Here is a 16,301-nt window from a genome sequence, read left to right as displayed (position 1 = left end):
AAAGCACAGTGTACAAATAAAAATAAAAAGTGTCACTTTTATTCCTATTACAAGGAATGTAAACATCCCTTGTAACAGAAAAAAAGTATGATAGAACCTCTTAAATATAAGATCTGGGGTCATAAAGATCCCATATTTACACTAAAATGCAATATAAATAAATAAAAAAAAATTGTTTCAAAAAAAAAGTCCCTTTAAGTGCTATGGGCGGAAGTGACGTTTTGACGTCACTTCTGCCCTGCAATGGTATGGAGCCGAGCAGGGGCAATCTTCGCCACAGTTAGCTCTATACCACAGACCAAGAAGGTCGATCGCCGCTAACGAAGGCTCCGGTATGCGGCAGATGGCACAGAAGCGCGGCGGGAGGGGGGCGCTCCCACCACTGATAAAAGTGATCTTGCTGCGAATCGCTGCAGAGACCACTTTTATCTGAAAGCTGACCCCCCTCTAAAGAAGAGGATACTGGGGTTATGGTAGCCATCTGCTGCCATAACAACGATACTCCTCTTCAAACAGCCAACGTATAACAACGGTGAGCAGTCAGAAAGTGGTTAAAAAGTAACACATTACCCTTTTACAGCCATAAGACTTTAGAACTAGCTTTTGAATAGCTCTCTATGGAGCCGGTTCACATATTCCCGGAGCGGCTGCTGAGCGCACTGCACAGAAACATGCGTCTTTGGCTCTGTTTCAGGGCCGAATTCAGGCAAAGATCCATCCCTGAACCGGAGAATGGGGACACGCAGTGTTCCTGTGCGATCCACAGCCGGTTCCGATGTGAACCGAGCCTTAAATACATCAAAGGGGTGAATAACGTTCAGGAGGGCAGTTTTTTCAATATGAAATCAAAATCAAGAACATGGGGAAATTACCTCAAACTAACTGGAGGAAAGTTCAAAACTAAGCTTAGAAAGCATTATTTTACTGAAAGGGTAGTTGATGCTTGGAATAAACTGCAGAGCAGCAGAGGTATTGAGACAGTGCTTGGGACAAACATAGATTTATAGTCAGACAATAAAGTTAACAAAAAAAAAACAAACAAAAAAAATGGGTAGACCCACTGGACTACCCGGTCTTTTTCTGAAGTCACTTTTCTATATTTCTATGGTACTGAAAACTTGTGCTAAATCTTCTCACCAAATGCTGCCAACCCTCAATTAACGTATTTTGTAAATGTAGTAACTCTTGCCTTCCACTAAGTGCTAACTATCATGCAGTAAAAAAGAACGGTGAGTTCAGTTTAAGAACTGTAAAAATTTGTGAGATAATCCTCCATGAAGATGGGGCCCATGGTGAGGTTAATTAAAGTCCTTGGAGGTCAGGCTGCTCCATCTATTTATAGTAACATTTAAAAGTTTAGCTGCAGAGTAAAACGTATGAATGAGGAAGCTTTGTTATCTGGATCCACGGGACTAAAAAGCAGTGGGCTTTGGTTGTAGCTTCTTACTATGAAAAAAAATTAAACAAGTGATAATTTGGAGAAAAAAAAGTTACAAATTTCAAAGACTTGCAACTGGTAGAATTTGCTTATTTGCCAAACATATATGGATAAAAATGGCCCTTGTAGCAACCAACTAGCAGACAAATGTATTGCCTACTATTATTACTCTACATCCAAGATATTTAAGTTTTAAGCTGGGTTCACACCATTGCGAACAGGAGATTTTGACTGGCTCTCTATGGAGCCGGTTCACATATCTCCTCGTCTTTTGGTCCGTTTCAGTTCCAAAATCAGCCCAAAATTTGGGCTGAAATCGGACCTGAAAGGGTGAACCAGGATGCACCAGACCCCTGCTGTGAGACGGATGGTGTGAACCCAGCCTAAATCATTCAATATTCCTCCCTTTCTCATCCAAACCATGGTGAATGTGGGCTGTAGGAGTCATCTGCAAAGCCATTTCCAGTATTGCATAACGGTGTGCATTAGAGTATGAATAGAAATTCTGGTGCAAAAAACAAAAATTCAGGATGCACTTGGCCGAAACATAAACTCAAAGTGAAAATGACTGTTTAAAAAAAAAAAATGTATATGTAATTGTATTTATTCAACTTTTTCATTTATATCATTAATTTAAATGAATATGAATTTATTGGTGGCCATTATTGGCACCTTCAGATGCAAAAAACAAAACAAAAAAAAAAAAGAAGATTTCATCATTCTATTTATATCTTCGCACTAGTCTGTTGTGGTGTTAAAAATCTTGCTTGCTGCATTTTTGGTGAGTTAAAAAAAGGGCATCAAAAACACACCTCCCAGTTGAAATGCAGTGAAAACGTAGCAAGATCGCATGAATAACGCACCCGTGTTACGTTTTTGATGTGGTTTTTGAGTCACATGACCTATGAAAAACACACAATAAGCACAATAAAATCCCGGCAAAATCATGTGCATTTGCAATGCCATTATCGTGCCTTCTTTATCGGCAAAATACCAAAAACAGCAGTTTCACCCGCCGAAATGTAATTTTTGCATTGCAACTCAGCTGCCTTTTCATTCCTAGGATTGATAATAAATCAATTTTAGTGTAAAGAATTTATAAAAATAAGTTTTATTCTGGATAGGGAGTTACACCCTGCTAACTGATTATACTGTAGAAACAGCTGCATGCATAGTATATAACTTTCTCTCATAAACTGAGCACTATCAGCATGGAGACAAATACGGTGCCTTGCGAAAGTATTCGGCCCCCTTGAACTTTTCAACCTGTTGCCACATTTCAGGCTTCAAACATAAAGATATAAAATTTACATTTTTTTGTGAAGAATCACCAACAAGTGGGACACAATTGTGAAGTGGAACGAAATCTATTGGATATTTTAAACTTTTTTAGCAAATAAACTGAAAAGTGTTGCGTTCAAAATTATTCGGCCCCTTTACTTTCAGTGCAGCAAACTCACTCCAGAAGTTCAGCGAGGATCTCTGAATGATCCAATGCTGTCCTAAATGACTGATGGTGATAAATAGAATCCACCTGTGTGTAATCAAGTCTCTGTATAAATGCACCTGCTCTGTGATAGTCTCAGGGTTCTGTTGAAAGCGCAAAGAGCATCACGAAGACCAAGGAACACACCAGTCAGGTCCGTAATACTGTTGTGGAAAAGTTTAAAGCCGGATTTGGATACAAAAAGATTTCCCAAGCTTTAAACATCCCAAGGAGCACTGTGCAAGCGATCATTTTGAAATGGAAGGAGTATCAGACCACTGTAAATCTACCAAGACCTGGCTGTCCCTCTAAACTTTCAGCTCAGACAAGGAGAAGAATGATCAGAGATGCAGCCAAGAGGCCCATGATCACTCTGGATGAACTGCAGAGAACTACAGCTGAGGTGGGAGAGTCTGTTCATAGGACAACAATCAGTCGTACACTGCACAAATCTGGCCTTTATGGAAGAGTGGCAAGAAGAAAGCCATTTCTCAAAGATATCCATAAAAAGTCTTGTCTAAATTTTGCCACAAGCCACCTGGGAGACACACCAAACACGTGGAAGAAGGTGCTCTGGTCAGATGAAACCAAAATCAAACTTTTTGCCCACAATGCAAAACGATATGTTTGGCGTAAAAGCAACACAGCTCATCACCCTCAACACACCATCCCCACTGTCAAACATGGTGGTGGCAGCATCATGGTTTGGGCCTGCTTTTCTTCAGCAGGGACAGGGAAAATGGTTAAAATTGAGGGGAAGATGGATGCAGCCAAATACAGGACCATTCTGGATGAAAACCTGTTGGAGTCTGCAAAAGACCTGAAACTGGGACGGAGATTTATCTTGCAACAAGACAATGATCCCAAACATACAGCAAAATCTACAAAGGAATGGTTCACAAATAAACTTATCCAGGTGTTAGAATGGCCAAGTCAAAGTCCAGACCTGAATCCAATCGAGAATCTGTGGAAAGAGCTGAAAACTGCTGTTCACAAACGTTCTCCATCCAACCTCACTGAGCTCGAGCTGTTTTGCAAGGAAGAATGGGCAAGAATTTCAGTCTCTCGATGTGCAAAACTGATAGAGACATACCCCAAGCAACTTGCAGCTGTAATCGTAGCAAAAGGTGGCTTTACAAAGTATTAATGCAAGGGGGCCAAATAATTTTGCACGCCCCACTTTTCATTTTTTTATTAGTTAAAAAAGTTTAAAAAATCCAATAGATTTCGTTCCACTTCACAATTGTGTCCCACTTGTTGGTGATTCTTCACAAAAAAATTTTTTTTATATCTTTATGTTTTGAAGCCTGAAATGTGGCAAAAGGTTGAAAAGTTCAAGGGGGCCGAATACTTTCGCAAGGCACTGTAACTGGATAGATTGCTGACATAGAAAGATAGTTTGATTGGGTACAAAGTTAAGGAAAATAATTCTCAATAAATTGGCTGGCAAGTGAATTCAGAGTATTTTTGTATCAGGGAAGAGCAGTAGAAGGAATATTCTGTGAAGATCTCAATGCACTAGGCCAGGGGTAGGCAACCTTAGCCCTTGTACACATGGTCGGAGAATCCGTCGGAATGTGTCCTATCGGACCGTGTCGTCGGATAATCTGACTGTGTGTGGTATGCATCGGACTGATTCAGTCAGAATATCCATCGGACCCAATTTTCCAACATGTTGGAATTATTTCCCGACCAACTGGGCCGATCGGACATACTCCGATCATGTGTAGAGAATTTTGATCAGACCAAGTGCCACGCATGCTCAGATCAAATTCCTACATCAAAGCTATTGGCTACTAGCCTGAATGTAGTCCCATCGTAACGAAATTACATCATCACGTTCTGAAAGATCGGATTTTTCGCCAACTTTGTCCGACTGTGTGTATGCAACAGTTTCGGACAAGATCCGATGGACAAAATCCGACTGGCAAAATCCGACAGATCTGGTTGTGGAAATCTCCGACCGTGTGTACAGGGGCTTAGAGAAATGGAGATCTACTTGAACAACACTGATGAAGTCAAAGATCACCGGGCACAGTGTCCTGTTGTTCGGGCCAGAAAGGCATGTTCCATGTGTGTTTCCTGCACCGTGTTCAAAACACAAAGGCTTTTGTGATCTACTCAGGTGATGATACATTATTAACCCCAAACATAGATTGCAAATGCAGTGGACATAAAGAAAGTATTACAAGAGAGTGCAGGGTTTGGGAGTGCGTTATGCTCAAAAATTAGGGTTCAGAAGTGCGATACGCTCAGAATGCAGAATTCAGGAGTGAGTTACGCTCAGAATGCAGTGATCAGGCATGCGTTGCGCTCAGAGTGCAGGGATCAGGGGTGAGTTGTGCTCAGAATGCAGGGATCAGGGGTGCGTTGAGCTCGGAATGCAAGGTTTAGGGGTGCGTTGAGCTCAGAATGCAGGTATCAGGAATGCGTTGCTCTCAGAATGCAGGGATCAGGGGTGCTTTACACTCCCCCCGCCCCGCATCCCGTGCTAGTGCTGCCTCTTGCTCTCCGCTCTTTACTGATGACAGCGACGGAGGAGGCAGGAGGGAGAGAGGAGTACCGAAAGCTCGGCGGAAGGGGCTAAGGCGAGAGACCGGCATTTAGCAGTAGGAGGTGGGGTCGGCGGCACAGACCTGTTCCCTGTCACCTACCCACGGATCGACTGGTAGCCCGTGATCGACGGGTTGCCGGGCCCCTTAATTTCATTCTGCCTGCTTGTCCTTATCAGACACACGGGTTAGAATTAAAGTAGTTACATTTGACAGTGAGCAAAATATTTAGACACAGCTTATAAAAAAAAAAAAAAAAAAAAGGTACTTTTTAAAACACTCACCTTCCATATCTATACCAAACTTCTTTTGAAGTGCTTGCTGCATTGACATGATCTAAAAGTGCAGAATGAGATAGAAAATATATTCAAAACATGGAAGCTTTTAAGCTTTTAATTCCTTTTTAAGGAATTATTTGCACATCTATTCCAATGCATATGTAATGTTCACCCCCGGAGTGGCCACAGAGAATATCCCCAGGTCTCCCTTGCCAGTACAGAGGTTGCCGGCCACAAGCATGGTTCCATGCTCCAGGCTCAGTCTTGGGCAGCCTTTTTCAACCAGGGTGGCTTGAGTTTTTTTCAGGGGGTATCTTGGCAAAATGCCTAAAAATTGGTCAAAAATTGTATACAAACCAACAGGTGGATGAAGCCTGACTTTCAGTTACACAAAGCCACGGGTTTTCATTATGCACCATTCTGACTTTCTAGACACCGGCATCCTAACAACCAATGACATCTTCAGTTAATAAGGAGGATGTCTGTTGCCTCCACAGCATCCTTGTTTGACCCCCCTCAACCCCCCTCCCTCAGTCCTGGGGAAACATTAGCTGACTGATGGAGAGGAATTGAAGGAGAAGAGAAACATTGGAATACGAGTCAGTACCAGTTTGCAAAAGTGTATTTGCTTTGGAAGAATAAATCACCTCTAACGCTGGGTGTCTTAAGTGTGGATGTTGCTGCATTGTGTAAAACTATTAGAACAATTTTTTACATTTTAGAATGGGGTGCCTCAAGACTGTCCATAATTAAAAAGGGTGCCTTGAGGTTGTCTATAATGTTAAAGGGTGCCTCGACTGAAAAAAGGTTGAAAAACACTGGTCTAGGGGATATCTTTTAGAACTTATTGTGGAATAACTTGAAACAGGAGAATGGTTCAGAGGTTTCAGGATAATCCAAAATAAATAGGACAGAGTTCTAGCACAGATTTATTGTAGTAGTCTGCACACATTAAAGTCCCAACCAGATAATCAGTTAGTCTAATCTAAAATATTTGAGTAAATAAAAGAGTGCAAAAATGTGCCGTGAATGCATTTGCATAGTAGTGCCCTGTGCACCTAGCTAAGGGTCACTTTCCTTTCCTCAATTTTACACACAGTAACACAGAACCGAAGACTGACTTGGTTGTTTTTACACTTGTACTTTTTTTGCAGGTATGAAATAAGTAATCATTTTAAGGATATTAGTGAACATTTAGAGACCACCAACTTCTAAAATGAATCTTTCATGACTGCACTCAGCATATACTGCAGAAAACACAATAAGACTGATTACTAAGGAATAAATGGTAATAGAGTGGTCTTGCACAATTCCTCTGTTACTTCAATGTGTGATCACTCATGCACCTCGATAACAATAAACCAATAATTAACAAATGGTGAATATTAAAATAAATAATGAAGTACACCAAAATGTTCAATAAACTGAAAAAGTGTCCCAGTGATCAATTCAAATACAAGTGTATAATCCTTCTTTGTGAAGATTGCAATGATCGCTGCGCTTTCATTAATAACCTCAGTGCTCACAGAACACACACCTCATAGCTGTATATAGAAAGCATGTCACCATCGGGGGTCAGGCTCGAAGACCAGTTGCTATAGCAGTTGCAGGACTACCACTGACCAGCAGGATAGGTGTACAGCCAGTCACCCTGGCAGATGACACAGGCTCACCTGAGGTGCGGAGTCTAAGTTCTAACTGGTGTTCACCAGAGCTCCTGATGGTGGAGATGGATTTAGCACCGGGTCGAGGTCTTCAGGATCGCCTCACCAGGAGGTGAGCAAGCTGGGGTTCAGTAGCGGATGAGTAGGTTCAAAGGATCAAACAGAAGCGTGGTCAGTAAACAAGCCAAAAGGTCATAACAAGTAGTTGCAGGTGCAGGTGGGGACCAGGCAGAAGCATAGTCGAGAAACAAACCAAGGGTCAATAACGAGCAGTAGCAAATATGAACGGCAGCAGGGAAGACAGGAGCAAGATACAGGCTGGAGATAGCACAAATTCTGGCAAGGAGAAAGGAGAAAGTGCAAAGACATGGCTTATATCAGGAAGTATGTGGGAGGAGCAAAAAGTTCAAGGTTCAGCTGAAATCAAGGTACAAGGCAGGGTTGTCTAAAGGATCTGACAAGGTGCCCTCCAGCATCTTAGATAGCTCATTGAGAAGATTCATTGCCAAACACAGCTGAGGTCCCAGGTTCAAGTCCAGGTCCTGACAAAGCCTTAGGAACAGGTTAATGGTCTGGTTATCCTTCCCTAGTGTATTCTTCCCCTTATCTCCTTTGTATTGGTTCCAAGATCCAGGTTCTTGAAGTAATGTTAATAACTCCAAACCATAAGGGAATGTAATAGATAGAATGCCTCCCATAGTGTGAAATCATTTAAAACATAGCCATTTATTAAAAGACTAAAAAATTATTAAAAGATTATTAAAAAGTGGATGCTCACATCAAAATAAGGTTCAAATCGCATAAGAGCTTAAAACACCTGCATTTTCCTCCTCACGTCATTTCCTGTCCACTCCAGCCAAACCCTACGTGTTATGTCACGTCCCGTGACTTCATCAGGGGTATTTCTAGGTCAAGGTACCGACGTACATCTACGGCGGTTTGCAGTATTTGTTAATTATTGATTTATTGTAATCAAGGTGCATGGTTGATTGAACATTGAAGTAATAAAGGAATTTTGCAAAACCACTCTTTTACCATTTATTCATTATACGTGTACTGTGAACACATTAGGTATTGCAGCATTTCCACAATCATATTTTTTGCTTTATTCACTTATTACACTTATTTTTGAGTTTATCGCATTTTATATTTACTACCTGGTAGTGTGGGGGACAACAAATACGTTTACTAATAAGGAATGTTGCTAACCTTTACTTCACTTGGAGTTGATGTGAGGATGGGTTGTTCTGGGGGTGAAGACACAAATGGTTCCGTACTTCTGGATAAGGCGGGGACAACAGCCTACAATACAGCATGGAAAACAGCATCATATTCAGAGTACAAACTCTACAATCAAATATATGTACATAACATGTATCTTTGTATATCTGTCTGTCGTAGGTTTTACTTTATTCAAAATGATCTATCTAATCTATCTATCTATCTATTTAAAGTGACTTTAAACAAACAATCACCTTGTAAAACAACCCATTCAGTATAAAATTTAAATATCAGGAATATGAAATGCTGGGGTAACACACACTTTAATCAATTAAACTTTGTACAAAACACATTTAAATGCAATATTTCTCTAAAAGTTAGGCAGGCTATTAATGAGAGCATATCTCACAACTGTGTTATATATATATTATAGCTATGCGGAAAATGAATATATAAAATATTTTTTAAACAGTTTATAAACATTTTACATATAATTAAATACACAACATTTTTGTGCAGCAATCTTCAATAGATTCACATTATCATTATATTTACTCATAGTGCCCACTGTAGTATTGGCATTGACATGTAGTTAAAAAGGAGTTCTGTTTCCACATTAGCAATATTATACTATATTATACTAAATTATACTATAATATAGTACATTATAATTTGCATATAAAGTAGAAGTCCATAAAATTTACAAGCTTACCCTGGGATGGCTGAATGATATTACTTGGATGCCAAAAATGCAACAGAACAAACATTCCATTGAGTTTACATAACTGTGTTTTATGAGTTGATTTCGATCTCAGTACAGGATAGGCGGCTATTGGTGCTTGGTCCACTCTTTTTGTTCACTTCAAGACAATCCTACTGTAGCACCCTCTAGTGAGCTATTAGTTTAGTGCAGGCAAATTTATGACTCATGATAAGTGTGAGTCAGGAAACTGGGTCAGGGTTTATTGCAGGTCAGACTGGGTGACTCATACAGGTAGGCCTCTGGTACCTTCCCCTGAGGCTGGAAGTTTGGAGAAACTTCTAGAAGTTAGTGGGCAGAGGCCAGGAAGGCTGATCTGCATACTTGAGGGAACTTGACCAGGTAGAATGTCCTAGCAGGGAAGTTAAGTCAGCCCTTAAATATGAAAGAGTCATGCTAGCAGGGGAGTCGGGGGATGGAGTGCTGAGGAGGCTTTAATACCTCTTTAAAATCTTACCCGAGGGCTAGACTTCCTTTTGGCTTTGTCTGAAGGTGAGACTGTAAGTCCTGCTGCACTCAAAGCTGCTATCCTAGATTCAATATCTGACACCTAAAATGATAAAGAAAACTTATATTTAGAGACTAATCTCCAAGCCTCTTCAAAAAAGCAAGCTCAGTTTTGACTTTCACCTCGCTCTCAGTTTGCTGCACTTGTGCTATGGCAGATGCCACGCTGACCTCCAATTCTGAAAGCTCAGAATCTGTGGTTCCACTCTGTAGAGCTCTCTCCTCCAGCTCTTGCAGGCTCTTCTCCAGGCCATATGCTTTATTTGCTGCCATGTACACCTGAAATGGAATGCAGAACATAGGAACAATGAGAGCAAAACAATCCCACTCGTTAGCATAATATCAAACAGTCACTTAAAAAATAATGCATGATAAATACATGTTGAAGTAAACAGTATGAAAACAATATACACTTCTCCTCTTTGTTTTGAGCCAACCTTGGCACCATGTTTCTGTAACCCTCTTTGTACCCCCTAACCCCCCCTTTTTTTATTGTAATCCAGACTCTCCTGGGCATATTTTGGGGAATATGGTCCCTCATATGGGACAGTTACAATGTTTGATATTTGCAAGTGCCCTAACTATCGCACAATATCAGTAAGAGGCATTATTGTCATCGATACTATTTCATTGTGATTATGTTATAGTAATGTTATGCATCCGAGTCCATGTTCTTTCCCATATGTATGTTTCATAAGGTGGTTAGCAGGATGGCAACCTTAGAGTTTATGTTATTTAAACGCTTTATTAGTACTCTATAATAAGTTGATGTCCTTCCTTAGATATAACTCTATGTATGTTAGAGGGCCCTACGGCAGACCTAACCTAACCTATGCGTCATGGCCCTCACCAATTCCTACCAAGCCGTGCATTTGTATGTTTCCCCTGTTACATGTTTGGAGCAGACAAGGATTGTTCGTTGTTCCATTAAATTATCTTCTTTACCTGTTTTCCTAAAACAATAAAAACTATTGAAACATAAAACAATATACAGCATATATATATATATATATATATATATATATATATATATATATATATATATATATATATATATATATATATATATATATATATATATATATATATATATATAGTTGAGTTGCGTTTTTCCTGCCAGCCAACTGCCCCCCTTAAGCTGCAACAGGCAGCAGATGGGGATGTTTACATGCTCCGGTTGTGATGCTTTGTGCCCACAGGAAGTTTACCTGACATGTGGCGACTAGCACCTAGCCATCACACCAAATGCGGCACACTCAAACAAATGGAGAAGAGACGAAAATACCAAATGCATGCAATGCACACACTTGGGGCACATCCATCCTAGCCTCAAATCACACACAGAGTGGTACAGGTTTTGCTCAAGAATATCCCTGTATTTAGCACCATCCATCTTTCCTTCAACTCTGACCAGTTTTCCAGTTCTGACTGCTGAAAAACATCCCCACAGCATGATGCTGCCACCACCATGTTTCACTGTGGGGATGGCGTTCTTTGGGTGATGTGATGTGTTGGGTTTAGCCAGACATACATTTTGGGTGTCTCTCACATGCCTTTTTGCGAACCCAAAACGTGACATTTTGTTTTTTGCTGAAAGTAATGGCTTTCTTCTGGCCACTCTGCCATAAAGCCCAACTCTATGGAGCTTGTGGCTTATTGACATCCTATGTGCAGATACTCCAATTTCTGCTGCAGAACTCTGCATCTCCTCCAGGGTTACCTTTTGTCTGTGCCTCTCTGATTAATTCCCTCTTCACCCGGTTCATGAGTTTTGGTGTGCGGCCATCTCTTGGCAGGTTTGCTGTTGTGCCATGTTCTTTCTCTTTGGTTATGATAGATTTGATGGTGCTCCTAGGGATCATCAATGATTTGGATATTTCTTTATAACCTAACCCTGACTTGTACTTCTCAACAACATTGTCCCTTACTTGTTGGAGAGTTCCTTGGTCTTCATGGCAGTGTTTGGTTAGTGGAGAAAGGCCCGGAATTAAGCCAGAGGCTGGGTGGAGGGCCGGACATGACGAATGCTGAGGGAAGAGCGTAGGGGGTTAATAAAATAGAGAAAAGTAAGGAGGGGAGGGCGGAGAGAAAAAAGTAAGAAGGGGGGCGGAGCATGATAAAAGGAAGGGGAGGAGCTGAGACGGCAGCGTGGTGTTCAGTGTACAGGAGAGTTGCCAGAGGTAGGACCGGCTTCGTGATGGTGCTGCGTTTTTGCGGTATGCGCGCCGTGGGCGGCGGGGGTCACTCAGCGGACTTACTCAGGGGGAAGGTCTGGACTCGGTTGGGGGTGTCCTTAGCGGCGGGGGGGTTTTTTGCAGCTCTGCACGGCGGGACATAGCATGTCGGATCCGGACGCGCTGTTTTCGCGGCCGCAGGCCGCGGCGGCGTCACGTGGGGCGGACAGGCTGCAGAGCCAGGTGGTGGCCATTACCGCCGCGGCGGGAGGGGGGCCGGCTACAGGGGGGTACCAACTCCACGCGCTCGGCAGGCCAGGCCGCCGGAACGTTTTCACCAGGCCCCTACACCAGAGCCCAGCGCCACCCTAGGAGCCCGGGGACGGAACCCGCCGCCCCCCCCTCCCCCTGCATACCGTTCGGGCGCCACAGTGCCTGGGGGGGTCCGGGCGGAATCCTCTTCATGGGGGACTCGGGGAGAGAGGCTGGAGATGCAGATGGAGCCAGCTACCCGCCGGCGCGGGCAGTGCAGGAGGGAACGGCGGTCACCCGTGGAAGCGCGGCGTCTTTGCCGCAGGGGGGGACCCGGCGGGGGAGACGAAGTGTCACGCCTGTGCGCCAGCGACCAGACGCTGCGGGCAGGCCCGGACGATTGGATGGGAGAAGTTTGGCGGCGGACGGGAGGGGGAGAGCTGGGGGACCGGTGAGGAGTCGGCTGGGGGCGGTCGCACGGAGTGGAGCCAGGGGACGGGACGACGGTGTGCGGGCTTCTACGAGCAGTTGTCGATCCACGGCCGCTGGGGTGGAGTCGCCCGGCAGGCTGAACACGCCTCTGCTACCTACGGCAGGAGAGCGTTCAGAAGGTGCGATATCGGGTTCGGAGGAGGAGATTCGGGACGGCGGCTGGAGCATCCGGAGCGGCGGCTGACGGGAACGGACCCAGGCAGCCAGGTAAGACTTTTCATCTCCCGCATAGTGCTTTTGATGATACTTTGTGTGGGATTGTTGGGGGGGCTGTGCGGGCTACTGGGGGTGGTTTTGGGGCCTGCCGTTGTGGGTCCGTGGGGGGCGGGCGGTCAGCCTGCCGCCGGCGGGTCACACGGTCATTTCCAATCCTTCTTGGGGGGAATCCAGGTTGGAGGCAGCGGTGCCCAGGGTGGATGTGGTGAGGATGGCGGACGCCGCGAAGTGCGTGGTGTATGTGTGCCATGAGGGGTGGTTGGGGCACATCTGACACAGGAAGTGCGGGACAAGATCACCAAGGGTGAGTATGGGGGGATATTTTCCTTGCTGCCCCTAGGAAATTTAATCTGGATAGGGTCGAGCCTGATGACTCCAAGAAGGACGGCGAGGAGAAGAGGCAGTATAGGCTTATACCGCGGACTGTAACGAACTGGCTGCAGGCGTTCGCCATCATGGCCAGCGTGATCGGAGAGAAATCTCCGGAGCATTGCTCGGCTCTCTTTTGCTATATGGACGCCTTTTGGGGCACATGGGGTTTATGGGGGCTCGGCGTGGCGAAGATACGACGGGCAATTTCGGCAGAGGAGGGCGGGTCGGCCGGATATCAGGTGGGATCATAGGGCTATCAGCCTTTGGCTGCGCTTGATGTCGTCGGCGAGGGCGCCGTCGCAGTTTTCAGGGGGGGGGGGACGGGGGAACCCCCGCCTCGGGACTTCAGGCTGGCAGGAAGGTTGGGGTGTGCTGGCAATTTAACGGGGGGTCTTGCTAGTTTGGAGGGTCCTGTCATTTCCGACACGAGTGTTCCGGAGGTGGGGGGAGCCACGCAATGTCCCGTTGCTTCAAGCGGGGTAAGCGCGGCGCAGTCGCTGCTTTGAAGAGGGACAACGCCGGTGAAGGTGGAACGGATGCGTCCTTTCCAAAATGGGTACCCGAATAGGGAGGCGGCGTGGGTGTTGGGGGAGGGTTTTGCGGTGGGTTTTAAGATTCCGTGTTCCATGTCTGAGGCTCCGCCGATGGCTCGGACCTTGCGTTCCGCGCGGTTGCATCCCGGGGTGGTTTCGGCAAAATTGACCAAGGAAGTGGCGTTGGGGAGGAGGAATGGCCCCTTCTCGGATCGGCCGTTGCCGGATCTGGTGGTGTCCCCTTTGGGGGGGTGGTGCCTAAGAAAGACCCTAACAAGTTCGGCTTGTTCACCACCTTTCTTTTCCGATGGGGGGTTCGGTGAATGACGCAATTGCCTCAGAAGCCTGCACGGTGTCTTACACTTCCTTTGATGCGGCGGTGGGTTGGGTGCGGCATTTTGGGCGGGGAGCTCTCATGGCAAAATCGGACATTGAGTCTGCGTTTCGGTTGCTGCAGGTACACCCGGAAAGTTTTCGTCTTTTGGGGTGCTGTTGGCAGGATCGGTTTTAGGTGGATGGATGCTTGCCCATGGGCTGCTCCGTCTCCTGCGCCCTGTTTTGAGCTCTTTAGCTCTTTCTTGGGGGGGGTAGTGCGTGATTTGTCCGGAGGGGTTCGGTCATCCACTATCTGGATGGCTTCCTCGTAGTGGGCCCCCAGCTTCCAATGTGTGTGCGATACTTTTGGCCACGGTGCGGCACATTGCCGGGGAGTTCGGGGTCCCTCTAGCGCCGGACAAACCGGAAGGTCCGGTGGAGGTGCTGAGTTTTTAGGCATTGAGCTGGACACGGCGCCATGGAATGGGGGAGGGACTCCGGACGGAGATAAATGAGCTGGTGGGGCTGCGGAAGGTGCAGCTCAGGAAGCTGCAGTCGGAGTTGGGAAGCTCAACTTCGCTTGCCGCATCATCCCTATGGGCAGGGTGTTTTGCCGACGCCTGTCGGCGGCCACGGCGGGAGTCTCTGTTACGAATCATTTTGTTAGATTGCCCAGGGAACATAGGGAGGATTTGCGGGTCTGGCACACGTTTTGGAAGATTACAACGGACGTTCTGTGTGGATGGATGGGCCGGTGAGTAACTTTGACTTGGAGCTGGTGACGGATGCGGCGGGGTCGACGGGGTACGGGGCGTATTTTCAAGGTCTGTGAAGTGCGGAGGCCTGGCCGCGGACTTGGGTAGAGGTGGGGTTGACTAAGACTCTGGTTCTGCTGGAGTTGTTTCCGGTGGTGGTGGCTTTGGAATTGTGGGGTGAGTCCTGTCAGGACCTTAAGATTCGGTTGAATTGCGATAATATGGGAGTAGTGCAGGTGATTAACCGGATTTTGGGTTCTTCCCCTCCGGTGATCAGGCTGCTGCGCCACCGGGTGCTGCGGTGCCTGCAGAGGAACATATTTCTGTATGCCGTACACGTTCCGGGGGTGGAGAATAAGCTGGCCGATGACTTGTCTCGATTTCAATGGCGGAGGTTTCGGGACTTGGCTCCGGGAGAGGCGAGAGAGGGGATCCCCTGCCCAGCATGGCTTTGGACAATTGCTTTGGGGATCGCCGCGGGTTGGATCAGGTGGTCGGTGAGCGAGTCGACTTGGTCGGCGTACAGTAAAGTTTGGAGGGAGTGGCTGGATTTTTCACGGCTGGCAGACGCCGGGCTGGGGGGTAGGGGGGCGGACAATAGTCTGTTGGTTTTTCGGTTGTGGTGAGGCAGATGGTGGGGCGAGGGTCAGTTTCTGGGATTGAACGGAAGCTGGCGGCGCTGGCATTTTGGTTTCAGTTGCGGGGAGCACCGGATGCAACAAAACGGTTTCTGGGTAAGGCAAGCGTTGAAGGGGTACAGGAATAATCGGAAGACGGACGGAAAGAGGCCGGTGACTTTTGTTATTTTGAAGGCGGTTGGCCGGCAGTTGGGGGGTTTTGTGTGCGTCCGTTTATGAAGCTCAGCTATTTCGAACAGCTTTTTCCTTTGCCCTTTTTCGGGGCTTTCCGGGTGGGTGAGCTGGTCAGTCCAGCGAAGACTGTTGGGGGGTGGGGGTTCGTTGGGTCAGGATGTGGCATTGGGGGAGGGTTGCGTGTGTTTGAAACTGCGTAGGTCTAAAACGGAACAGAAGGGGAAAGGTGTGGACGTTTGGTTGTATGCATGGCCGGGTTCAGAAGTATGTCCGGTGATGGCGGTGACGGAGTTCATGAGGCTTCGTCCACCAGGAGAGGGTCCACTGTTAGTGCATCAGGCTGGGAGTTTCCTGTCTAGATTCCGATTTATAGCGGTGTTTAGAAAATGTTTGACGTTGGGGGGGTTTGACGGGGCGCAGTTTGCTTCGCACTCCTTCCGCATCGGGGCGGGCACAGAGGCTGCCAGATGCGGG

The 16,301-nt window shown here is 46.0% G+C and overlaps 1 protein-coding gene across 8 annotated transcripts in view; it reads right to left on the bottom strand.

The window, feature by feature from the left end:
• Nucleotides 1–16,301, bottom strand: part of MLPH (melanophilin) — a 122,864-nt gene that overhangs the window by 12,020 nt on the left and 94,543 nt on the right. For all 8 annotated transcript variants that reach the window (XM_077448243.1, XM_077448249.1, XM_077448245.1 and 5 more), the window contains 4 exons: nt 10,030–10,185; nt 9,857–9,949; nt 8,628–8,720; nt 5,761–5,812 (listed from right to left, as the gene is read on the bottom strand). In XM_077448243.1, the coding sequence (XP_077304369.1) occupies nt 5,761–5,812; nt 8,628–8,720; nt 9,857–9,949; nt 10,030–10,185 (394 nt within the window). The remainder of the gene's footprint in view (nt 1–5,760; nt 5,813–8,627; nt 8,721–9,856; nt 9,950–10,029; nt 10,186–16,301) is intronic.

The sequence above is a fragment of the Lithobates pipiens genome, unplaced genomic scaffold (assembly GCF_037356315.1).
Source record: "Lithobates pipiens isolate NorthernLeopardFrog02 unplaced genomic scaffold, aLitPip1_a1.2 Scaffold_22, whole genome shotgun sequence".
NCBI classification, from domain to species: Eukaryota; Metazoa; Chordata; class Amphibia; order Anura; family Ranidae; genus Lithobates; species Lithobates pipiens.
Note: the sequence above shows the minus strand (reverse complement) of the source record. Positions and strands in the feature narration are given on the sequence as shown.